Source organism: Canis aureus, chromosome 13 (genome assembly GCF_053574225.1).
Source record: "Canis aureus isolate CA01 chromosome 13, VMU_Caureus_v.1.0, whole genome shotgun sequence".
Lineage (NCBI taxonomy): Eukaryota > Metazoa > Chordata > Mammalia > Carnivora > Canidae > Canis > Canis aureus.
In genome coordinates this window covers 42,845,997-42,871,623 of record NC_135623.1, presented here as the reverse complement: position 1 = coordinate 42,871,623, position 25,627 = coordinate 42,845,997, and the positions used below count along the sequence as shown (strand labels likewise).

Genomic DNA, 25,627 nt, shown 5'->3' with positions numbered 1-25,627 from the left:
TAGTAAAAGCAAGCATAAATCTTCTCTGGAAGAACATTAACCTTATCTAATGCTTCAAATTATCTCTATAAAATATTCAGCAAATATAATGTCTACCACACAATCAAAAATAATCAGAGTAATAGTTGATGAAGTAAGTTCTTCACTTAAGAATTCAATACAATAAGTGCAGAAGGAACAACAGAAGTTAGAAGCCCATTTTGGCTTCTCACTCTCACTCCTCTGGTAGCCTTCAATGAATGACAGATAAAAGTTGTATAAATATCTCAATCTCCCAGCTCTCTGGGGCAGGTTCTCCAGGTCTCTCATGGGAATAAGCCCTAAACCTACAACAGTGGCCTTCTCCTTAACTTACTATACCTTGTATTGCCTTCCTTTCCTTTTCTGTCTCACTCCACCACACCACAACCCTGCTTCTCTGGATAATATCCTAAATAAACTACTTCACTCAACAACTTGTCTCAGAATCTATATCTAGGGAAAACAACCTAGGAGAAAGGTCAGGCTAACAATAGCTAACCTCACTGGTAAGTCTTTATAACACAGCGTGTGGGATAATTAGGCATTATATGCCTTCTGATTCAACACAGCAGGGACTGAACAGCACCGCCTATGAAGTATTCTTGCCAAATGTATAAGATATTGGCAAAAAATCTTTTTGATAAGATATCACTTGAATCTAAGCAAGATTCTAGATCTAACTGCCAGGTAGAGAAACAAGTTAACACCACAAAGACACAAACAGCCAGATGCAGAATGTGAGGAACCCTAAAAGGTGATGAACCAGTGTCTTCAAAAAATAAATGGCTTGAAAAGAGGAGGAGGAAAGGAACTGTTATAGACTAGAAAGAGAGACTCAAGAAAAATGTAAGAAAGTAAAATATATGGGCTTGTTTGGATCCTGATTGGAACAAACCAACCTAAGATATTTTTTTTATTTTATTTATTTATTCATGAGAGACACAGAGAGAGAGAGGGGAGGGGGTGGCAGAGACATAGGCAGAGGAAGAAGCAGGATCCATGCAGGAAACCCAATGTGGGACTCGATCCCGGGAGTCCGGGATCTTACCTTAAGCCAAAGGCAGATAGATGCTCAACCACTGAGCCACCCAGGTGTCCCTAATCTAAGATATTTTTAATACAATCAGGGACACAGGAATTTTCCTCTAATTTTGTAAAGTATAATAAAAATGGCATTATAATTTTGTAAAACAAAACAAAATCTTTATCTGTTACATAGACAAACCAACACACATACACACACACACACACACACACACACACATATTGGGGTATTTGATGGTGAAATGACATGATGTCTGCTTTAAAACACTCCAGAGGGAAAAACTGTGTTACAAAAAGAAATTAAATAAGATTAGCAAAATGTTCTGGATAATAGGAACATGGTAACTTATTTCTATATTTGAAATTCTGCATAATGAAACTTTAAAAAAAGGAAAAAGTGTTTAAGGAGAGGACATTTAAAAAAATAGGACTACAGACCATTGAATGTATTAGATAGTCAGACATCTTTAACCAGTAGTTCTCAAACTTTGATGTACACTGAGATCACCAGATATTGGGGATCCCTGGGTGGGTCAGCGGTTTAGTGTCTGCTTTCTGCCTAGGGCATGATCCTGGAGTCCTGGGACTGAGTCCCGCATCAGGTTCCCTGCATGGAGCCTGCTTCTCCCTCTGCCTGTCTCTCTTTCTCTCTGTCTCTCATGGATAAATAAAATCTTTTTTAAAAAAAAATCACCAGATAAAGTAATAAAGACTAGAAAGTCTCAGGCTAGATGAAGTAGGATAGAATCTGGGCCTTTGTATTTTTAACAAGTTCCCAAGTGATACTGATGCCAATCAAAATTTGAGAACCGTGGCTCTAAAATTCGACCTGCTAAAGCCACACTCAGCAACCCTGGACAGCAGATCCAGATCAGCACATCTCCGGGAAAACAGTTATAGCAATAATGACTTTACTACAGAGGCCCTCAAATGTCATACACGCTCTATAAGAGGGGTGAAGTAGGGAAGTAAACACCTACTAACCACACTCTGACCTCACTCCCTACATATGACGTACCTTATAAAACAGACAGTTCTGGGGTTAACGACACACTGAAGAAAGAAGGTGGTCAGAGCATAAGGCTGCCCTGTGAGAGAAGGAAACTTCTGGAAGAAGAATGCTGGCAGAAAGGGGCTGGAGCAGGGAAAGGATGGAGTGGGTGGGAAATAAGAACAAAAACGAGGAAGGTAAGAGGAAAGGGGAAAAAGAAAAGGAAAACAAAATAAATGAAGACAACAAATTTTAAAAGGAGGGAATCCCAAGAGAGGAGAGGATTAAAAAGGAGATAAAACGTAGAACACAGATTCGTTCAACAGACATTATTCAAGTTCCTGGTCTGTGTGGGGCAGTGTGCTGGCTACCAAAAATACAATGGCAAGCAAAACATAGTCCCCTCCTTCATGCAGCATGTTCTGCTGGGAAGTGGCAGAGGAGGAAAGGAGATAAAAGGGAGGAGAGAACAATAAAAAAGGAAGAATGGGAAAGCAGAAGAGAGGTGAAAGTAGTAACAAGGAATGGAGAAGGAGAATGCATGAATAAGGGGAAGGCAAAAGTCACTTATATGTGACGGAACCATAGAGCATATAACCTCTTTTTAACATCTCCCCGGTTAAATCTATATTATTTCTATCTTTGGTTATAAACCATCAAGGAAGCACAGTACTGAAATGCCTGGTTTCCATTAACACTAGTTATTCCTTATGCCAATTCATACTTATACATTCATATGTGTTTATGTATATTAATAACTTCATCACTCATTCCATTACCTAGAGATTTTTTAAATTTCTTTCGTGGGTTTCCTAATAACTCCAATATTTCACTTAATCTCAACGTAACCTCTGCCACCATCACAATGTCAATGTCTTCCATTTTATAGCAGTGAATTACTTCATTTATCTGCCACAGAAGATAAACCCACTAAAAAGAGAAAACATACAGCAAAATCAATTAAAAGTACATTACATTGTAGAGTCATATTTTTTTTAACTTAGGACTTCCATGAAGTCATCATCTTCTAAACATATGGGAATGTTAGGTATATACTCCCTTATTAGTACATCTTAATTATAAAGATCAACGATCCTAATCAATTTATTTGATTAGGATCCCAATCAATCCTAATCAGTTTATTTATATAAACTCATAAAGAAGATTCACCTAAGCTTATAATCTGCATATCGATAGCCATAATGGAAAATTTATCATTTTTTAAAATGATAAATTTTTTTAAAGTATCAGTAAAGATTATCAGTATCCTCAAAGTTCTCATTCTGCCTTCACAAAGCAGTTGTTAGGATCAGTATCAAAGTCCTCCAAAATAGTGAAGGAGAAGCAGGTGTTTCAGGCCTCATACTAGGTGTCTTGGAAGCTATCTTTCATGTCTATATCCCCAAAGCTTAGCACATAAAATTAGCCATCAGACTTTGGGAACTAAAATGAGGAAACAGCATTACTTTTTCATTTCATTACTTTTTCAGAGTACATGGTAAAACCAAGCCCATGTACCCTATTTACAACACATCCAATATGTTACTGTTAAAATGTTTCCTCCTAAGTTTCTGGGTTTTAGTATTCACCTGCTCAACTTTTTCCTTTCCATGTAAGAGCTCTCTGAAATAGTCTAAATATATTAGTGCAGGGGAAAAAAAACCCTTTTCTATTTATATTTTCTATTACTAACCTTCTTAACTTACCCAAGTTCATGTAACCTTCAAAATACTAAGAATCTGAAATACCTTCCTACTCCCCTTAAAAATCTGAAATACCTTCCTACTCCACAAAACCAAATTGCAGAAGTGCAGAAAATATGCTTAAAAGAAAGGCTCAGTCAGTCCCACATTTATTTATTTATTTTTTAGCCCCACATTTAAAGAATGGTAGTTAAGCAGGTGGATAAATAGGGAAAATTTAGATTGGAAATATGCATCACAACTTAAATTAGCAACAATTTAAAAAACAAGTGAAAGGAAACAAAAAAGGAATACTTTATTAGTACTGATTTTCTGGGTGAATTTTGCATAGTCATTTCTGGACAGATTGACCCTCTGAATTCCTAATTTGCATTTCTGCCATAGGAACATTATCGTGTCCACAACGATTTCTTTATCAGGTTGAACATTCTGAAAACAAAAATGGCAAAGTAAATTGGTAAGAAAAATAAGATACACATATAGATACAGCTATATAGCATTTACTGTGTGCCAGGGAACACTCTAAGAGCTTTACATACCTACTGCAATAGACTGAGTGTTTGTTGTCTATCCAAAACTCCTATTCATTTAATCTTCATGACAACCCTATGAAGTGAATGCTATTACTATCATTCTCACTTTCCAGATGACCAAACTGAAGCAAGAGTAAGTGATTTGGGGGGCACCTGGGTGACTCAGCAGTTGAGTGTCTCCCTTTGGTTCAGGTCATGATCCTGGAGTCCTGGGATCAAGTCCTGCATCAAGCTCCCCATAGGGAGCCTGCTTCTCCCTCTGCCTATGTCTTTGTGTGTGTGTGTGTGTGTGTGTGTGTGTGTGTGTGTCTCTCACATGAATAAATATATAAATAAATATTTAAAATTTTAAAAAAGGGATCCCTGGGTGGCGCAGCAGTTTAGCGCCTGCCTTTGGCCCAGGGCGCGATCCTGGAGACCCAGGATCGAATCCCACATCGGGCTCCCGGTGCATGGAGCCTGCTTCTCCCTCTGCCTGTGTCTCTGCCTCTCTCTCTCTCTCTCTGTGACTATCATAAATAAAAAAAATAAATAAAATAAATAAATAAAATTTAAAATTTAAAAAAAAGATTAAGTGATTTTTCCCAAGATGAAATGAATAGAAAGTAGCAGAGCCAAGATTCAAACCCAAGCAGTCCAGTTCAGAGTCCACACTCTTAATGAATGCTCTAGGCCACTTCTGCCTCTCTAAAAAGAAATGTTCCAAACATTTTTAGGTAAGCCAATTAGCTCTACCCAAATTTTAAAGTTTTATGTACTACTTTCTTTTTAAATTTTGTGTGGGGAGGAGGAGGAACTAGTAAAGGAAGAGGGAATAGGAAGCTGTGAAAAGATATGAACAAGGAGGAAAGAGACATGAAGAAACCAACAGAACATCACACTTCATATCAATAGATACCATGAGTATAATGAACATATCTCCTTTCAAATCAGTTATTTGGTTGGTTCTTTTCAAAAGAAAAATATAACTCATACCTGAACTAGAAAGATAATGAGTTTATGATTAAAATACACCAAACCTTGAACTCCTTTGGGGCAGCCCTAAGCCTTAATTTACATATGTAGTACCTTGTATGGGAACATAACAGAGAGCAATAAATGTTTATTGAATTGAATGAACTAAGACATACATAATTTTTTTTAAATCCAGTAGTAAAACTTCCTTGCCCTAGCACACTTGGGTGGCTCACTCGGTTGGGTGTCTGACTCTTGGTCTCAGCTCAGGTCTTGATCTCAGGGTTGTGAGTTCAAGCCCCAAATTGGGCTTAGAAAAAAACAACTCTGGTTAGGAGCTATACTGGATTAACAGTGCAGATCTGGGCTATTAAAGTGGACCAGAATGGCTTTCTGACACTAAAGAAATTAAAAGTGTGGGAAAGGGTAGCCTCTTCCTCCAGAGGGCACTGTTTGGCCTCAGAGATTCAGACAAAGCAATTGAAGTTAGATTTTTACATCTGGTCATAGGAGCAATGTTACTAGAAGAAGAAATTATAAATAAGTGTAGAAGAAGGTATAAATAAGTTATGATCTTTTCATACAGTGTAATACTATGCAATAAAAATGAATGATATACAACCACGTGCAACAATAAGGGTGACTCTTGCAAACATAGTATCGATTGAAAGAAGCGAGATACTAAAAGTAGGCATAGATCTTCCTTGATTTATACATTTAAAATACCATAAATCAAAAATGCATTTAGCACACCTAATCTACTTAACATCATAGTTTAACCTTACCTACTTTAAACATGCTCAGAATACTTACATTAGCCTACAGTAGGACAAAGTTCCCTAACACAAAGCCTACTTCATAATATAGTGTTAACTATCTCATGTAATTTATTGAATACTGTGCTGAAAATGAAAACCAGAATAGTTGTGCATCTGTCATTTACCCTCATCATCGTGTGGCTGATTGGGAGCTACAGCTGCTCCTGCCCAGCATCATGAGAAAATTGTATTGCATATTTCCAGCCAGCAAAAAGATCAAAGTTCACAACTTAAAGTATGGTTTCTACTGAATGCGTATTGCTTGTGCACTGTTGTAAAACTGAAAAATCTTAGGTTAAATCATCCTAAGATAGGGACTGTCTATATTTTTTGTATCCAGTTACATACAATACAAAAAAAACAAAAAAAAACAGGTGAAACTAACCAGAGGAGTTAAGATATTGAGTACCCTTGGTAAGGTCAGTGACGGGAAGGGAGCACAGGAGGAGCTATTGGGTGCTGGTCATGTTCTGTTTCTTGAACCGGATGTGTTTCATTTATGATAACTCATTGAGCCTTATACTAGTAAAATGTTTATCATTATATATATTATACTTCCAATATAAAGTTTTAAAAAAATAGGTAAGATTCAAGGGGCACACCTGGGTGGCTTAGTTGGTTAAGCATCTAATTCTTGATTTTGGCTCAGGTCGTGATCTCAGGGTCATGAGATTGAGCCCCAAGTTGGGCTCTGTGCTCCCTCTGAAGTCTACTTGTCCCTCTCCCTCTGCTCCTCCCCCTATTTGTACTCTCACTCTCTTTCTCTCTCTCTCAAATAAATAAAATGAATAAAATCTTTATAAGAACAATCAAAAAGTAAGATTAAAAGTACTAAATTTCTACCTATTTCTGTTTTAGAATATAAACACCATGTACTGGATAATATTACAGACAAGATATGTCAGGGTGCTTGGGTGGTGCACTTGGTTAAGCCTACAACTCTTGGTTTCGGCTCAGGTCATGATCTCAGGGTTATGAGATAGGCCACATCTGGCTTTGAGCTTAGCATGGAGTCTACTTGGGTTTCTCTCTCCTTGTCTCTCTGCCCCTCCCCTAACCATGTGTGTGCATTCTCTCTCTCCCTCTCTCTCTCCAATCAATCAATCAATCTTTTAAAAAGGATATTTTAATGCTTCCAACCTGATCTTTTAAAAATTTAGACAATAAAGTAAAGTATAAAAATAAACAAAATCAAAGCTCATAGGTATTGATGGCTAATGATCAACATCAAAGATGGCCAAGAGAATGGCACAGGACAGAAATGGGTCCAGTTTCAGGAATAGCAGAAGAGCTCTCCATATCAGGTTGGACATAAAAGGGACATGAGCAACCCATCACACCCTATCCTCTCCTCTGAAGAAGGTTTAATCATCTTGTCCTAAGTTTTCCCAGTTGGTCCTTTATCCCTGGATTTAGCAACTGAACTCAAGTACAGAGGTCCTCAAGATAAAACCTTGTCTATTAGGCCTTGAAAAAACAAGTCTAAGGATGACAGGTTGGAGCCTCTTGGCATATTTGGAACATAACTACATCTGATTCCTATTTAGCTAATAACTCATGATCATTACTTTTAGAACTATACTCCAATGAAAATATGATGTTTGGAAAACTTGTCCTAAGTTCATCATTAAAATACTTATTTGTAAAAAAAAAAAAAAAATCCTTGCCCTTTTCAGCCTTGATTAGAATTTTTTGGTTTAACCCCCAAAAACGAATAATCCAGTTAAGAAGTGGGCAGAAGACATGAATAGACATTTTTCCAAAGAAGACATACAAATGACTAACAAACACATGAAAAGATGCTCAACACTGTCCATCATCAGGGACATAAAATCAAAACCACGATGAGATACTACCTCACTGCTGTGAACATGGCCAAAATTAACAACACTGAAACAACAGATATTGGAGAGGATGTGGAAAAAGGGGAACCCTCTTACACTGTTAGTGGGAATGCAAGCTGGTGCAGCCACTGTGGTAAACAGTATGAAGGTTCCTCAAAAAGTTACAAATAGAACTACCCTATGACCCAGCAATTGCACTACTAGGTATTTACCCAAAGGATACAAAAATACTGATTCTAAGGGGCATATGCACCCTGATGTTTATTAATAGCAGTATTATCAACAACAGCCAAACTGGAGAGAGCCCAAGTGCCCATCAACAGATGAATAGATAAAGAAGATGGAATATTACTTAGCCACAAAAAAAATGAAATCTTGCCATTCACAATGACATGGATGGAATAGGGTATATTATGCTAAGTGAAATAAGTCAGTCAGAGAAAGACAAATACCATATGACTTCACTCATATGTAGAACTTAAGAAACAAAACAGATGAACACAGGGGAAAGAAGAAAAATCAAGAACAGAGGGAGGCAAAACATAAGAGACGCTCAACTATGGAGAACAAACTGAGGGCTGCTAGAGGAGAGGAGGGTGGGGGATGGACTAACTGGGTGATGGGCATGAAGGAGGGCACTTGTTGCAATGAACACCGGGTATTATATGTAAGTGATGAATCACTAAATTCTACTCCTGAGACCAGTATTACACTATATGTAAACTAATTAGAATTCAAATAAAAACTTGAAAACAATAAAAAAGAATTTTTTGGGTTAGCTCCTAAATATAATCATTATATTTGCTATCAAATACCTTTCTTTCAAAAATTAAATATGTGTCCCAAGTATTAAATAAACCCAGAAGAAATAGAAAACATTCTAACAGTGGAACTTCTCAAGTCCCTTACTGTGGTTTCACTTCCCTGAACAAATGTTAACACAATGCTCTATCATTGCGGTTTCCAAACTCTTTTTAGAATAGTAAAACCAAATTTTCAAATGTAATTCTATCTCAACATTAACTAATAAAAGGAGGTTAGGGTGTTACTAAACAAACTGAGCTCCTGAGGAACTTCAGGAAAGCCCTGAGAATCCCTGCAATTCAGTGTTAACACCAGCGCTGTGCTAGTTTTACTTAAACATTCATACCCACAAATCATCATGTCCACTGGCCATTTTGTGCAAAGTGACTCCAAATAATAACCAATTTCTATATTCATGGACTGAAAAGCAGTATTTCATTAAGAATGTTAACTCTAGGGGTATCTGGGTGGCTCAGCTGGTTATGCATCTGCTCAGGTTATGGGGATGGAACCCCACATCGGGCTCCCTGTTCAGCAGGGAGTCTGCTTCTCCTTCTCCCTTTGCCCCTCCCCCCCATTTGTACCGTGTGTTTGTGTCTCTCTCTCTCTCAAATAAATAAAAATCTTTAAAAAAAAGAAGAAGAAGAATGTTAACTCTAATTGAAACGACTGCCTTATTTCCTTCAGTATTAAAAATATAAAGCCTAGGAATTTCCCAAAAAGGAACAAAAGGAGTTACTATCAATATCAGAGTTATTAACAATATCAGACTTAAAATCACAAGCCAGGTTATGACTCAATCTCTTATTTAATGATTAAACAATATAAAATTCTGGCAGGTTGTAATTCCTGTGATATTTTAAATCTGGCTTTACATTAGGTATAATAGCCTCCTTCAACACTATTACAAAATATTCAAAAAAGCAATTTCACCTGAGGAGAGGCACAGACACAAGAGTACAAGGTTGCTGCCAAATGGAAAATGTCTTCTGAATATCCATAAGTCTTCATACTAGAATCTAATTCATAAAATAGAGAAAAATGAAACAAAAAAATCAATTACAAAATTTCAAATAGAAAAGACACAGAAACACAGAAATTCTACAAAATGATATAAATAGTATCTGGGTAAATATGTTACTAAGATATTTCTATACAAAAACTAATCTAAGCGGGCTCTCATGCAATTAAAATAGACTATTATCATTAATCTGCAATCTGTATGCCAACTACATCCAAAATAGAATCAAAAAGGCTCATAATATTAAAACATATGTAAAATATGGCAGTTGAAATAAAAATAACAAAAATATCTATTCAGAAACCACTAGAAAAAATATATATCATTATTTGGTACAAATTATTTACTGCACTTGAACAGCCATAAAATGCCTTAAGAACATTATAAAACATAAAACACACGGGATTAAATCATCTCGTCAGTCTAAAAATAGAGGTTGCAGATTTTCAGTTATGTATACAATAACTTCTAAGACTTACAATGCTGGAATGAAAAACTACCCCCACTGAAAAGAGGGCACCACCAAATCTTCCCTTGCTAATGTGAATTGATGGCTTTTGATTTACTATCCTTCTGGTGTCTCACTTACCAACAAGACAGTAGCTAAGTAGAGCCTTATTCATCTATTCAAAGTCATCATGCAGAATAAAATCCAGCATCTTTACAAGGCCTAGAAGCCTACAGGATCTGGCACCCAGCTATTTCTCTGACCACATTTCCTATCACATTCTCAACTTCCACCACACCACCAGTGCACTCCAGTCATACATGCCTCATTGCCATTCCTTCAATAACCAACCACACTTTCACCTCAGGGTCTTTGCACTTCCTGTTTCCTCTGCCTTGAACATTCTTTCTCACTTCGTCTAGAGAGAGTGTATTTTATCAGATGAAATTTTAAGTTTTCAAAAAGGCAAATAAATACTCACCATGAAAAGCAATTTTTTTAACATAAATTTGAGCTGACTGTCCTTCTTGGTAGTTTTCCATTGGAAAGACCAAACCTTTGTTTCTCTTTACATTGATTAGAGGTTCTATTGCAATCAGAAGAGTTAAATCCTTTTCTGCTTTCTTTGACTCTGGATCAGCCTGCCTCTAAGAGAAGTATATCCCACAAGTTAATTAATAATTCAAAGCCATCTTAACAAAATAAAAACAAATTATAGATTTGTATATATTACCTGGAGAAAATCAATCAGCTGCCCAGCTGATGATTCAAATAAACTCCATTCCTCATAAGTAAAAGCTAATTTTACAAATTTTACAGCAGCATCTATAGAAATAAGATTTTTTCCTTTTATGGTAAGTTGCAAAAGAGATGTCTGTGGAAAATCAAGCATTCCATCTGCACCAGTATTTGACACTAGAAAAGGAAAGAGAGAGGTCTGAATGTCATTCATACAAAGAAATATTTACTAAATATTAACTATCAGATAATGCTAGGCCCTAGGGAAACATGGAAAAGAAGCAAATATAATCCCGGCCTTCACAGAGCTTATACCTTAATAGGGAAGCAAGAAGGGTTAGGGGGAAGTACAGGGTGCCGTGAGGACAAATAAGAAGGGCATTGAACATGAATTTGGAGTAAGAGAGTGGTCAAGGATGGCCAGCCAGAGGAAGGAACATGGAATCTCAAACACAGAGAATTAGCAAGCGTTAACTAGTCAAATAGGCAGCTAGATATTACAAAGCTCAGGAAATAGATCTATAATAAGGATACAGTTTTAGAGTCATCATTATAAATCCATAGTAAACAATAGAAGCAGTAATGGGCAATGTACAGCTACCTAGGACAGGAGAATTAGGAGCCCCAATATGCAAGAGAAGGACACAGGGAGAAAAGGCTGGAAAGAAGAGTGTTTAGAAAAAAGTATTCAACAGTAACAAATACTAGAGTGTAAAGGAAGAAAAACACTGAGAGTGACCCTTGGATTGAACAAAAAGGGAGTTGTCCATGACATTCTCCATAGAGAACTAAGGACAGAGAGCTGAAGACTGTATAAGTAGAAAGGAAAGAATTTAGAACAGTGAAAATGGACTAGTTCTGACTATAACAAGAGGAAGAAATACAGGGAGGAAGCTAAAAGGGACTGTTTGGAAAGATTAGGCAAAGAAACTTAGAAGGAACATCTCTTCCTTCTCATTTTAATGAAAGACAATGGAAAGGATGGGTACAGGTGAAGGCAAATTTTCAAGTTTGGGTGAACAAAATCTCATCTGAGAGCATTTTCTTCATGAAGAAGAGATGGGCCCAAACTGTGGCAGAGAGACTCCTTGCCCTCAGATAGGCATGCACGTGTGGATCCGTGTACACACACACACCCTAAACTCACCTGAAAGTATGCATGCTATGGTCTAGGCTTTCACCTCTCCTTCCAGGTAGATATTATGGACAAGTTAGCAAAGTGCACCAAAGCAACAAAAGGCAAACTCGTGAAAAAATAAAAAAACACAAACACCTTGAAACAAAGACCACAAATGAAAATACCTTTTACCAAAGGAAGCACAAAAATGGAAAAATGAACACTTAACCTTAAAAAGTATTCTCTCAAGGAAATAAGATTTTAGAAACATGAAGTGAGAATAAACTGCTATGAAAAAGAATTAAACGGAAACTAGGTATAAATTATTTTATTGTTGAAATGAAGAATTCAATAGAGGAATGGAATAGAATAGCAAGAACCAAAGAACAAATTAGTGACCTGGAAAGTCGAATTGAGGAACTTTCCCAGAAGGCAATAGAAAGGAATAAAGAGATTAAAATAAGACATGGAAAGTGGGATGTAGATCTTCCTATTAGGGCCCTCAGAGAATTTTTAATAATATTTATTTACTTGATAGAGAGAGAGAGTGAGTGAGTGGAGAGCAGGGGCAGAATCTTCAAGCAGACTCCCTGCTGAGCGCAGAGCCTGCCTCAGGACTCAATCTCATGCATGACCCATGAGATCATGATGTGAGCAAAAACTAAGAGTCACATATGCCTAACTCACTGAGCCACCCAGGTGCCCTGAGAATTTTTAAAAAGTAAACATAAGGAGAAGGAACAAAGAAGTAACATAAAAAATGAAAGAAAGATGTAAGATCTCAAAGTACCTCCTGTATTACCAAGCTCACCCCTAGACTTAGCATAATAAAATATAAGAACATCACAGAAGAGGACATTGTAAAAGCTAAATCTGTAAAATAACAAGGTTTAAACTATTGAGAGACTTCTCAACACCATATGCAAGACTATGGAGAAATGTCTTTAAAATTCTAAAATAAACCAACTTCTAAGCAAAGGATTATATCCAGCTAAACTATTTCAAAGTTCTTACAGTTTGTATTTAAGCAAAAAGAAATGAATTTACAAAGAAGTAGTGAAAAATGGGAAAGATGAAGAAAAAGGCTTAATAGTATATTCATTGTCTTAAAAAAACAATGACTAGGACTTGTATCTAGAATATACAAAGAATTCTCAAAATCCAATAGAAAAGATAAGCAATCCAATTAGAAAATGGGCAAAAGACATTGAAGAGAAGAAGAATATAAAGATGGCAAATAAATACTTGAAAAGATGTTCAGCATCATTACCCATTAGGGAAATAGGGAAAAGCCACAATGAAATATCACTATATACCTCTCAGAATGGCTAAAAAAAAAAAAAAAAAAAATAGTGAGAACACCAAATACTGTCAAACATTACAAAACTGTTACACAATCTTACAAAATATTGTAGATGGGAATGTAAAATGGTACAGTCAACCTGAAAAACAGTATGGCAACTTTCTACAAAACAACATAGACCCTTACCCAGCAATTATTCTCTTGAGCATTTATCCCAGAGAAATGAAAAAGCATGTTCACACTCAACGTTCGTAACAGCTTTATCCTAAGAGCCAAAAACTGGAAAGAACTCAAATGTCCTTCAACAGATCAAACTGTGATACATCTATACCATGGACTACTACTCAGCAATACGAAGACAACTATTAATACGCACAACTTGGCTACATCTCAAGGTAATTATAGTGAGTGAAAAAACACACAGTCACCTAGTTTATGGCAAAAGAACATTATAGTCAATGGGGCAAGGAAGGTCTCTTCAATAAATGGTGCTGTGTCAAGTAGATATTATATGGAGATAAATAAATCTTGATCTCTGCCTTGTACCACAAAAACAAAATTTAGACCTAATGTGAAAGGCAAAATAACAAAGCTTCTAAGAGAAAACATTGGAATATATCTTTATGATATTACAATATGGAGATTCTTAAACATGACACAAAAATGGTTAACTATAAAGGATATATTGATAAACTGGACTACTTTAAAAATTAAGAATTCCTCTTCCTTGACAGCTTAATTAGGAGAGTGAAAAAGCAAGCCACCAAGTGGGAAAAAATATTTGCAATACATATCTTCAACAAAGAACTTGCATCCAGAATCTATAAAGAATTCTGACAAACCAATAAGAAAAAGGCAAACCAATAAGAAAAAGGCAAAAAAAAAAAAAAAAGAAAAAAAGAAAAAGGCAAATAGCTCAACATAAAAATGGGCTAAAGGACACCTGGGTGTCTCAGTGGTTGAGCATCTGTCTTCGGCTCAGAGCATGAACCTGAGTCCAGGGATCAAGTCTCACATCGGGCTCCCCGCATGGAGCCTGCTTCTCCCACTGCCTGTGTCTCTGCCTCTCTCTCTGTGTCTAACATGAATAAATAAATAAAATTTTAAAAAAAGAAAGAAGAAAGAAAGAAAGAAAGAAAGAAAGAAAGAAAGAAAGAAAGAAAGAAAGAAAGAAAGAAAGAAAGAAAGAAAGGGAAGGAAGGAAGGAAGGAAGGAAGGAAGGAAGGAAGGAAGGAAGGAAAAAGAAAAGAAAAGAAGAAAAGAAAAAGAAAGAAAGAAAGAAAGAAAGGAAGGAAGGAAGGAAGGAAGGAAGGAAGGAAGGAAGGAAGGAAGAAAGAAAAGGAAGAAAAGAAAAATGGGCAAAAAATCTTGGTTCACAAACTGGCCCCCATACATGGAGGGCAAAGAGACCAAAAAAAAAAAAAGAGGCAGACCATTCAGATTGGTAGGTGGTAGTTTTAATAAACAAAGGAATGTATATACAAGGCTTGTCCATAGTTTCTTTTTTTTTCTAATATTTTATTTATTTATTCATGAGAGACACAGAGAGAGAAGCAGAGACACAGGCAGAGGGAGAAGCAGGCTCCATGCAGACAGCCTGACATGGGACTCGATTCCAGGTCTCCAGGATCACACCCTGGGCTGAAGGGCAGTGCTAAACCGCTGAGCCACTCGGGCTGCCCCTTGTCCATAGTTTCTATAGCATTTCTATACAAGACTCAACTGGGTTCAGTCACATATACCATACACATAGTCTCAATAATACTTACTCTCACAAAGCTACAGCCTTGAAACCACTAGTAGTACAATAGTAAGTAGGACATACATACCAAGGACAGGGTGGGGTGAGAGATGGGGAGTGTAAGGAGCCTCCAAATGCCTGGGTCCAGCTCAAGAACTAACTGCTGGTCATATCCTCTTGATGATCTCCTCCAACAAATCTAAACAGGCACTTTGCAAAACAGGATATCCAAATGATGAAGAAGTGTATGAAAAGGTGCCCAACTTCACTAGTCATCAGAAAAATGCATATTAAATCCATAATACTACTGAATTTACTGAATTCACACCAGAACAGACCAATGAAAAAGACAAATAAATCTAAGCGTCCAAATTTGAAGCAATTAGAACTCTCATAAAATGAGATACCACTTATAAATTAAATTGGTTAAAAAAATAATTTTGGAAGACAGTATCTGTTATAGCAAAATACACACATGCCCTATGCTGTATCAATTCCACAACAGAAATGCATAGCAGATGATGTTCACCACTTCTCTTTCAGTAATTTACAAAACAAGCTGACCAAAAATATCAGTAGGAATAGAGAAGATTTAACTACATATGATTTACAAACTTCACTAATCAACACACACACACAAAGTAATGTACCCAAAATGAAAGAATATATAGTCTTTTCAAGTATATACAGACTATTTACCAAAATTGACAAGTTAGGCCAAAAACCACATTTCAACAATTTTAACAGCTTCAAAGAATAGCAAATAGAATATGTTTTCTGGCCAAAATATAAGTAAGCTAGAGATCAATAACGAAAAGACAATTACCATTATCTCTCTGTTTTTTGATTTGTGACCCATTTATCAAAGAAAAAAAATCACAATGGGAATTTGAAAATATTCTTAACTAAATGTTAATGAAGCTATGATAAATCAAAGTTTTAGGTACATAGCTACAGTTGAATATAGAGATGTCTTTTTTTTTTTTTTTTTTTTTTTTTTTTTTTAGAGAAATGTCTTAATATACATGTTACATAAAGATAAATCCTGAAAAATCCACGATCTAAGCTTCCAAGTCAATAAATTTTTAAAAATCATCAAAGTAAACCTAAGAGAGTAGAATAAGGGAAATAATAAAGAACAGAAACGAATAATACAGAAAACAAATACACAACAGAGAGGATAAACACAAATATTGCTCATGGAAAAGACTAATGAAACTGGTAGACTCCTGATGAAATGGGAGAAAAAGGCAAGCTGACCACTATCAGGAATGAAAATGAGGAGCCCAGACACCTACCAATCTTATAAACATTAAGATCATAATGAGATATTATAAACAATTTTATGAAAATTTGAACATATTGTATCAAAAATAGAACTTTTTCAAGCAAAGTCCTATTTACCAAACTGATAGTAGGGTTTTTTTTTTTTTAATGAAAAGAAAGCCTAAATCATTTTCTATCTATGGGAAAATTTTAATCCATAGTTAAAAACCTTTCCACAATGAAAATTCCAGGTCCAAATGCTATCACCAGTAAATTTAATTGAACGTGAAGGAAGAAAAAACACCAATCTGACATGAAATCTTTCAAATAAGAGAGAAAGAGGGTATACTTCTCAACTTTTTAGATGAGGTCAATATGACCTTGAAAGCAAAACCTAAAAAGGAAAGGAAAACCTCTCATGAACAGAGAAGCAGAATATTAAACATTAGCAAATAAAATCAAATAATGTATCAAATGGATAACCCTTACCTCCACATTAGATCTCTTCCAAAAACTTAGGGTGGTTAAAAATTAGATAGGCAATCAATGTAACTTACCATATTAATAGAAATAAAATAGAAATCTATTTAATCAACTCGATAAATCCAGAAAAGGCTTTTGATGAAATTCAACAACTATTCAAGATTAAAAACAAATAAACAAAAGTCAGTAAACCAAGAGTAAAAGAAACTTCCTTAATCTGGAAAAAAAAAGTATCTAAAAAAATCCTTCAGCAAACATCAAAATTAACGGTAAAATGTTGAAAGCTTTCCATGTAACATCATGAGACAAGGATATCTGCTATCACAACTTCCATTTCATGTTTTATTCAAGATCTTATCCAGTGTAATAAGCCAAGAAATGCAAGAAAAAAGATATTAAAATATTAAGGATTGGAAAAAAAGAAATAGAAGTCATCATTCACAGCCAAGATGATTATATACCTAAACAAATCCACAAGAAAATCTAATAAATTATTCAAATTATCAGTTGACTTTAACAAGATTGCTGAATTTAAGATCAATAAAAATTGGATATCAGTTTCTTATATGTTGGAGTAACACACTAAAATTTTTGTTTCTCATGTTCTACCATAAAATATTATTTTAACAAATTATTTACTTATTAAAAGTTCTTTTCCCGCCATAAACAGTTCTGAGACAACATCACGAATTTCTACTTCCTCTGTAGCAACAGGTCCAGTCTGTAGTGTACGCCTATTTGAATCAGAAAGAGCTTCTAAGACAGCCAGAAACCGGGATGAAGTACTATCAAACATCTCATCCAACAACCGTTCTGTGACAGTACGTGGCCACGGCAACTGGAATAAAAACAAAACAAAACAAAATTTTAAAAAACACAGTCCACTTCTTTAAGGTTCTATAGTATTTAATATTATAAGCAAAAGTAAGCAAGGCATGTTTCATCAATGCTAAAAGAGAGAGTGGTTGGCCTGTCAATGAGATGGCTACTTTTATAGTTTTCATTTTTGAGGTATCTCTCCAGACTCCATTAAAGTTTATGTCATATCGCCATTACATCAAAGACTTTGCTATTTCTTTATGTTTATGTTTCCAAGGCAGCATTAAAAGGCTGTTTATTACTGTCTTTTTATTTGGGCAACATCAATCTCCATATGCTTTGTGTTACCTTAATTACAGCCTTCAGGAACTGAGACTCAAGCTTTGGTTGCCTAGGAATCTCTCAAGAGTGCTTTTTAGATTCACAGACCAAATCTTGAAGTTCAGTGGAGGGGGGCAGGGGGAGCACTTTGCATAAGTACCACAGGAAATTCTAATGTAGATGGCCCTCAAACCCAAATTTGAAACAATATTTTACAGTATAAATAACTGGTCTTATAGTCAACTAAAGAAGAGTTGACCAGATGTATACTAATAAGCTAATGACTGTTGCAGCTCTGTATGAATTCCCAGCCACTCTGCTTTGTATCATCTCAGAATGACTTCCCCTCCTGCCTGTGACTTGCCTCAACACTATTATTCTAACAATTGATCTGTTCTCTGTATTTAGATTACCAGGAAATAAGAGAGGTAGCTCTGGTCAGCTTTTCTAGAATCCATGTGGAGTTAGAAGATGCCCATCCTATTCCCCATGATTCCCCTGCTTCTCTCCTTTTCTTGGAGCAAAGTCAGAAAGACAGAAAAACGTAACAGGGTTATAATATAACATAACGACAGAAAAGCATAAACAGGGTTAAAGCTGCTTTGGATTATTTTTCCCCAAACACCAACTTCTCTACTCATTAGTTTCTATGCCTTTTCAATTCATAGGTTAACTGATACATTAAAAATCTCAATAAAACTTGAACTTCATGCCCTAGCCTCTCTTTATAAACAGAGGTAAGGGTTTCTTCTAAGATTTTTACCATAGGTTAAAACAGAGCTTTTAAAAATTATACTTATAAGCATAATAAACTTTCTAATAACTAGAAATATTCAAAATGAAATTATAAAAACCAAAAATTATAATTAAATTGTTTTTAGAAATATCATAAAAACTAGCAAAAAGTGAAACAATATTTATCAGAGCTGTAGATGAATACCAAGTAAAATATTTTAAAATATAAATATTTAAAATATCTATAAAAAAGATTAAAGGCAATAAAAAACAAATGGGCTGCCAAGCATGACAAGCAAAATATTAATGTCTATAAAAATAGTGAGCTCATTCAAATATATTTTAAAAACTAAAATCTCTAGCAGATAAATGGTCAAAAACTATGGATAATAAAATTCACAGAAAAAGGAAATAAAAAGAGTAAATACAAATATAAAGGAAAGTTGGATCAAAGAAATAGTTAAAATGACAAGTCATTTTATAAAAGCTGAATTATCAAAAAGAAAATCAAGAGGGGCACCTGAGGTGGCTCAGTCAGTTAACCATCTGACTCTTGATTTAGGCTCAGGTCATGAACTCTGGGTCTTGAGATCAAACCCTGGGTTGGGCTCTGTGCTCAATGTGGAGTCTGCTCTAGATTCCCTCTTCTGTTCCTTCTGTGCCTTCCATGCTCACTCACTCTTTCTCTCCCATTCTCCCAAATTAATTAATTAATTTGGGAATATATATCAAGAGAATAGAAGCACTTACATCCTTTGATTCAAATCCTACACCTTGAATTTTGCCCACAGGAAATTAAAAAAATAATAATGTATCAAAGATGTTGATTACTTCAAGTTTTGACATGTGAGAAGAGACTGCTGTCCCTTTCATGCTGGGCATTATTGCCTGCCCAAGATTCTCCAGAGCTTTCTTAAATCCCCTACAGCAGAACGACCAGCAGTTTTCAAAATGAGGGCTTCTCCTCAACCTGGCCCTGAGCAGCATTCATGAGCAGAGCCCCCTGTTAACTAACTCTAATAACTATGATGCCAGTGGGAAATAAATGGTTGTTTTAAGCCACTAAGATAGGGGGGTTGTTTTTGATATGGTGTAGCCTAGTTCCTAAACACTCTCAAGGGTGAAGTCTTAAGCTGAGGAAAAAAGGTGCTCTCCACCTTCTCTCTAACCTCAAAGTTAGAGGTTGAGGTTACCTCAGCTGAGCTAACACCAAGCAGTCAAAGACAAAGGCCTCTGTGACACCACTCAAAGTTTGCATTTCAATCTTTCCCAGGCTCCTCTTCTGCATCTTGTCCTTAAAAGTCACAAAACTCGGACTGTGGGAAGGTACAAAAGCTTTAAGTAAGGGATGAAGTGAGGCTATGTCCAAAGTGGGAAGGCATTTCTCTATTTGTCATTGGTGCAGAGAACAGGGGACAGGATTTGGCTTCAAAGATAGAGGTGTGATACAAACATACTGCAAGAAGAGTCTGAACAAGAGAAGACGTTTTTAGACTTACAGTTTGAGCTTCCCTCAAGTTAATTCTTATCTTCGGTCTAAAGAAACTTTTGTTTTTTCTTCTAGACTCAAATACTCCTCTTTTGAAGATCATTACTGCCATCTGTCTCAAAAAAAAGAATTATATATGAGGTAACAACGGGATGCACTTCTCGAGCACTAATATTAAGTACTTAATCAACTATATAGTGCAGTAAATTTCTTTTATTTCATGAAATTTTTATACCTTTATTGTGGCCTCTCTATAATATCTTCTGGATTCTTCCTGTGATTTTGAGGAACTCATTAATTCCAGTTGCCTTAACTCATCAATTTTAGCTAAAGCACGACGAGCAAATGCCTATATGCGATTAAAATAAATTTAATTCATAAGTGAGAGTTATAGTGATTAAAAATATATCAAGACAGTATGTTTTATTCTCCCAGAATTTGATTTAATTGGTGAGTTAAACTCTAGATTGATGCTAACTCCGTATAACACTATAACTATCCCATCAATCATTTCCTACAAGCATCCCAGAATTCTGAAGGTCTAAAGTTAATAAACTGTCAGATATGCTAATTTTATGAATCAAGAAAATTTTTAAAAAGTATGAAAAGCCAAAATCTGTAGCTTCATATAAATTATCATATCTCTGGCATTATGAGCAGGAGCGTGCGCATGCACACTCACACACACACACACACACACACACACACACCTCCTCAAAATCCTGACCTTCTAACTAAAACAGGCTATATTATTTAGTCAGCTGTCCACTAAATTATGAAGTTCTTAAAGGTTCTTATTTATTTTTATATCTCTAGTACCCAGTATATAGGAAGTATTTACTAATATCTGAGGACAAAACGAAGGAAGAAGGCAGTACTGCTTATTTAATCAGATCATGATTATGATTATTATTATGATTCTCTATAGTTCAATTTATAGAATTCATTTTACCATTTCTTTTTTTTTTAGATTTTATTTATTTATTCATGAGAGACAGAGAGAGAGAGAGAGAGAGAGAGAGGCAGAGACACAGGCAGAGGGAGAAGCAGGCTCCATGCAGGAAGCCTGATGTGGGACTCAGTCCCAGGACTCCAAGATCACACCCTGGGCCGAAGGCAGGCGCCAAACTGCTGAGCCACCCAGGCTTCCCTCATTTTACCATTTCTTTGAAATATTTCATCTATAATTTATCATTTTTTATGAAGATGCTTCTAGACATAACATACATGAAGGGTTAAATTTCCCAATAAGGAAGAATTCCAACAGGAATCAAATAGTCAAAACTGTGTATACCATTTTAATAGCTACAGAAATATGCCAACTAACTGTACATGCATGGTGAGTAGTTTTTAGAATGTATCTTGGGCTAGAAAATGTACCCACAAGGGCTATATTAGGCTATATAGGATGAGCTACTACCATCCAATCCTTCAGAATTAATTTGGGCAGAAAACACTAAATGTAAAAAAGCCATTAACTAGCCAGATGGCTGTGAACAGGATATGAAAAGAAGATTTGTACAGCTGTGAAGGCTCTGTCCTGCATAAGGCTACAGCCAAGAGGTTGAGTAAGGGCCAAAATCCAGCCCCCCACTGCACTCAACAGACCACGCACACTGGTACAGGGATGTGCTGGCCTAAAGGAAGGGGCGCCTACTTCTAATACTCACCAAGCCCTCATCTATTGACAAGCCAGGTACCATGTGCTGTAGAAAGGATGTCTTTTTTCATCTACACAGAGGTACCATATAGGCCAATAGGTACTCCTAACAGATAAGTTACATTCCAAGTATTCGGTCTAAAAGATATACAGGAAAAGAAAGAAAAACAAGAAATAGAGTGTATTAAACAAATGGTAGCTGGAAGCAGAGAAAAGCAAAACAAATGGACTGTGGGGTTATATAAATATAAAATATAAAACTAAATAGGGAAGGAAAGTGACTTGTATACAAGAATCCAATGAGGAAGGTAGGATAGCCAAAATCTTATTCAGAAAGGGGACAAAGAAGGTGAATGTGAACAGAGAATAAAGGAGAGAGCAGAATGCAGAGCCCAAGGTTCAACACAAGGGAGAAGCCAAGCACATTTCTGCAACTAAACCCTGGCCAGGACTTTTATCTTTGCTCCAATGCAATTCTTTGGATTCTGTCTGTGTTTGTGTTGCTGGGCATCTGAAGAACAAAATGTTGAGTAGCTCATATTTTTAAATATTGGAATCCTGAGATTGAAAAGTGGCCTACCTCTCCATGAATGCCAGCTTGGGAGTCATAGTAGCACTGGCAGACGGCAGTGTAAAGAGTAGCTCTCCACGTCAGGTACCTGACAGACAGGAGTGGCACCGAGAACTCCATACACATACTGGCCCACAGGAGGTATTCTAAGGCCTGAGGAAAAAGGAGCACACTCGAATGTATTTTCATTTTAAGCTAACCATGCTGATTTCTATCCAATATAATCAAATTATAAGTTGTGAGTATGGTTGCTGACTGCTTAAACCCAAAAGACCATAAACAGTGAGGCAAGAAAAAAATAAGCATTTAAAAAGTAAAGGAATAATTTAAAGAACTCAAAATTTTCAAGTTAACTATTTTAGAATGTCTTCCTTCTTAGCTCCTAAAGTGCCATGAACTCGACTCGTTTTTATTAATATCTGTCAAGTGTCAACAGCAGTGTAGGAGGTAATTTACATACATGTTTATATCTCTATATACTTACATTCCATCCAATTCCATTAATATGCTCATGTGTGCAGTTCCAAAGTGAGACTGCAGTCTCTTTGAAAATAAGAATCTTATTACTTTGTTACTTACCTTGTTACTCCATCACCAGCACCTAGAAGAGTACCAGGTTCATAGCAGATATCCCCAAGTGCTATTAATTGAATTCAGTAGAAACCTTAAAGTCGGCAGAAGCAACAACATAGGAGAGCTAACAAGTATTTGAGATTCTCAAGAAAATAACGATAATAAATTTGGACAACAGAATAAAGTCCTTCTTCTGGTAACAAATTCGGCCTTCAATAATTGAGGAAGTAATTAAGGAAAAATACGTCTAAAATAGTCAAGTCTTGAAATGACTGAAATCCATTGACTGTCTGATTTTCATTAAAAAGCTCCAGTTAATGGTACTAATGTGGAACTGTGTCAAGTAGCCATAGAATCAGAGGGCTGAAAGTCAATCTAATTTCATCCCCTCCAGTATCACCAGCACCACAACCAGATGTCCTATACCTTCCCTGTTCAAGCGTTCTCATATCTAGTGACAAGGAACATGCCACATGGTGTCGGAAGGCGATTCTAAAACATGAAAAGTGTTTCCTATATCTGAAATGAAATTCACCTCGATATACTTCCAGTGCATTGGTTCTGGTCATGCCTTCTGGAACAGCATAAAACCGCCCCAAGTCCACTCCCAGGTTACAGCCTTCCATGAATTAGAAAACACCTATGTATCCTGTTTTCTCCCCCATCTCTCTCTCCAGGGCAAATATCCCTGGGCGCTTTTGTATCTCCTAGGCCTGCACTTCCCTTCTCCATCATGGCTAGTCTCCTGTGGCTTTGCTCCAGGTTGCCAAAGACCTTTACAGTGCATGACTTCTCCACAGTAAAATGAATACTACATCTCTACTAAGTGGGCCCGGGGTTGCTTTCTTGTTGTTTTTGTTATTGTCATTGTTGTTTGCCAACCTTGCCACATTGTGAACTGAGGTGGAATTAACAGTCACCCAAACGAGTTTTCTCACATTTGCTGCACTAAAATTCTATTGTGGATTTTTGCATATGGACTGTTGTGGTTTGTGGGGATATGGGATTGAACCATGCATAAATTTTCTCCCTTTAAATTCACATATCTTTTCAAAACCCCTTGGGATCCCTAATATTAGAAATTTCACATTTCAAAATAAAAATAGCTTCAGTCACCAACTGCTACCATTATATTTGGGTTCACACTCAGACTTAGAATAAAAGACCCCAACAACATATCTTAGTGCCAGAAGGGACCGTCTAAGAGGTTGAACTGCTAGTAAGCAACAGAGCTGGGGATAGAATTCAGGTCTTTGGACTCCCAAATACAGCTGCGATCTATCCACTATGTGGGGCAGCCTTGACAAAGGGGGAGTTCTGAAAACCCATCATCCTACTTGGGGTTCTGGAAAAGTGTCAGGTTTAAAAATGAAAAGCCATTTCTAAAACAAAACAAAAAACAAAACAAATCTTAATTTGCAGACTTTTTTCTTGCCCCTAAAAGCTAGGAAGAACAATTTCTATTAATAAAAAAAAGTTGATGTGCTTTCAGCAAACTGTTCTCTTCATAGGGGAAAAAAAATGTGAAAAACCAAGTTATAAGAACCCTGCAAGGGCATGGCTCAGGTGTTGCATAGGAAAAACACACACGATTAATCAGCTCAGCCACAGGATGGCACTGCAGCATCATTTATGTCAGTGTGTAGCACTGGATGCAAACAACACTAAGAAACATTTCAAAGTGGGATTTGAAGTCTACATAATGGTACGTGGAATAATTTGACAATAATAATAATAAAAATGGTACATGGAATAATTTGACAATAATAATAATTTTCATGCTACAAAATTTTACCAAACCATTTCAGTTCTGTAGCAAAAGGGAACAAAAATCAACTTTTTTAGAATGAGTAGATATTCTGTTTGCTGAGTACCATAGAGTTTTAAATGCTTCAGATTAACCTTAACTACAGATTAAACCTTAAAGGAGGGACACCTGGTGGCTCTGTGGTTGAGCGTCTGCCTTTGGTGCCAGTCGTGATCCCAGGGTCCGGGGAGCCTGCTTCTCCCTCTGCCTGTTTCTCTGCCTCTCTCTGTGTCTCTCATGAATAAATAAAATCTTTAAAATAAAAAAAAAAACTTAAGAATTAAATTATAAATAAATAAATAAATACTATAAGTGAAAGCCATGTTGTTAGATGTCTTTAGGGAAAGAGGCTTCATAAATCTGTCCTCCCTCCATTCCGTAAGGTTATACTGGTGACCTGTCTGAGCACAAAGGTAAGTGTTTCCTCTAGAGAAAAATCCCTGGTCAGTTCGGGTCTTCAGAATATCTTCAGGAATACACACTTCATGTCAAAAACTATTAATCCACCTACATGGGTCCTCCATTTGAGTGGGTGAACCAAAATAGGATGGGTCATGATAGGATTAAACATAGTCAACAGACATGCATTACTCTAATGGTGTTGCGAGGCAGTATACTGCGGCACTGGCCTCAGTTACACTTCTCTGTGAGACATTGAGCTTCAGCTTCCTCATCTTTAAGATAAAGGTAATAGTAGCACCTTTCTCAAAGTGGTGGCATGAGGCTTATATGAGATAATATGTGAAGAAAGTGCTTAGCAGCATACCTGATAAATGGTAGGCATTCATTCAACAAATTATGAAGATGATGGTGGTGCCCACAT

The 25,627-nt window shown here is 36.3% G+C and overlaps 1 protein-coding gene and 1 long non-coding RNA gene across 13 annotated transcripts in view; one reads left to right on the top strand and one right to left on the bottom strand.

Annotated features, from left to right (window-relative positions):
- Positions 1-25,627, bottom strand: part of CFAP54 (cilia and flagella associated protein 54) — a 291,473-nt gene that overhangs the window by 243,174 nt on the left and 22,672 nt on the right. For 9 of the 10 annotated variants that reach the window (XR_013350784.1, XR_013350783.1, XM_077845910.1 and 6 more), the window contains 9 exons: positions 22,434-22,577; positions 20,429-20,542; positions 20,204-20,305; positions 17,469-17,667; positions 10,915-11,096; positions 10,663-10,828; positions 9,646-9,731; positions 4,054-4,188; positions 2,836-2,986 (listed from right to left, as the gene is read on the bottom strand). Coding sequence is in view for 8 of the 10 variants with exons in the window: in XM_077845910.1 (XP_077702036.1) it covers positions 2,836-2,986; positions 4,054-4,188; positions 9,646-9,731; positions 10,663-10,828; positions 10,915-11,096; positions 17,469-17,667; positions 20,204-20,305; positions 20,429-20,542; positions 22,434-22,577 (1,279 nt within the window). In the remaining 2 variants the exon portion in view is untranslated. The remainder of the gene's footprint in view (positions 1-2,835; positions 2,987-4,053; positions 4,189-9,645; positions 9,732-10,662; positions 10,829-10,914; positions 11,097-17,468; positions 17,668-20,203; positions 20,306-20,428; positions 20,543-22,433; positions 22,578-25,627) is intronic. The other variant, XM_077845907.1, reaches the window with a different exon arrangement.
- The window catches only part of LOC144282367 (uncharacterized), a 48,297-nt gene continuing 42,631 nt past the window's right edge, over positions 19,962-25,627 (top strand). For 2 of the 3 annotated variants that reach the window (XR_013350787.1, XR_013350785.1), the window contains exons 1-2: positions 19,962-20,030; positions 20,269-20,334. This is a non-coding gene — a long non-coding RNA (uncharacterized LOC144282367). Of the gene's footprint in view, positions 20,145-20,268; positions 20,335-25,627 lie in introns of all 3 variants that reach the window. The other variant, XR_013350786.1, reaches the window with a different exon arrangement.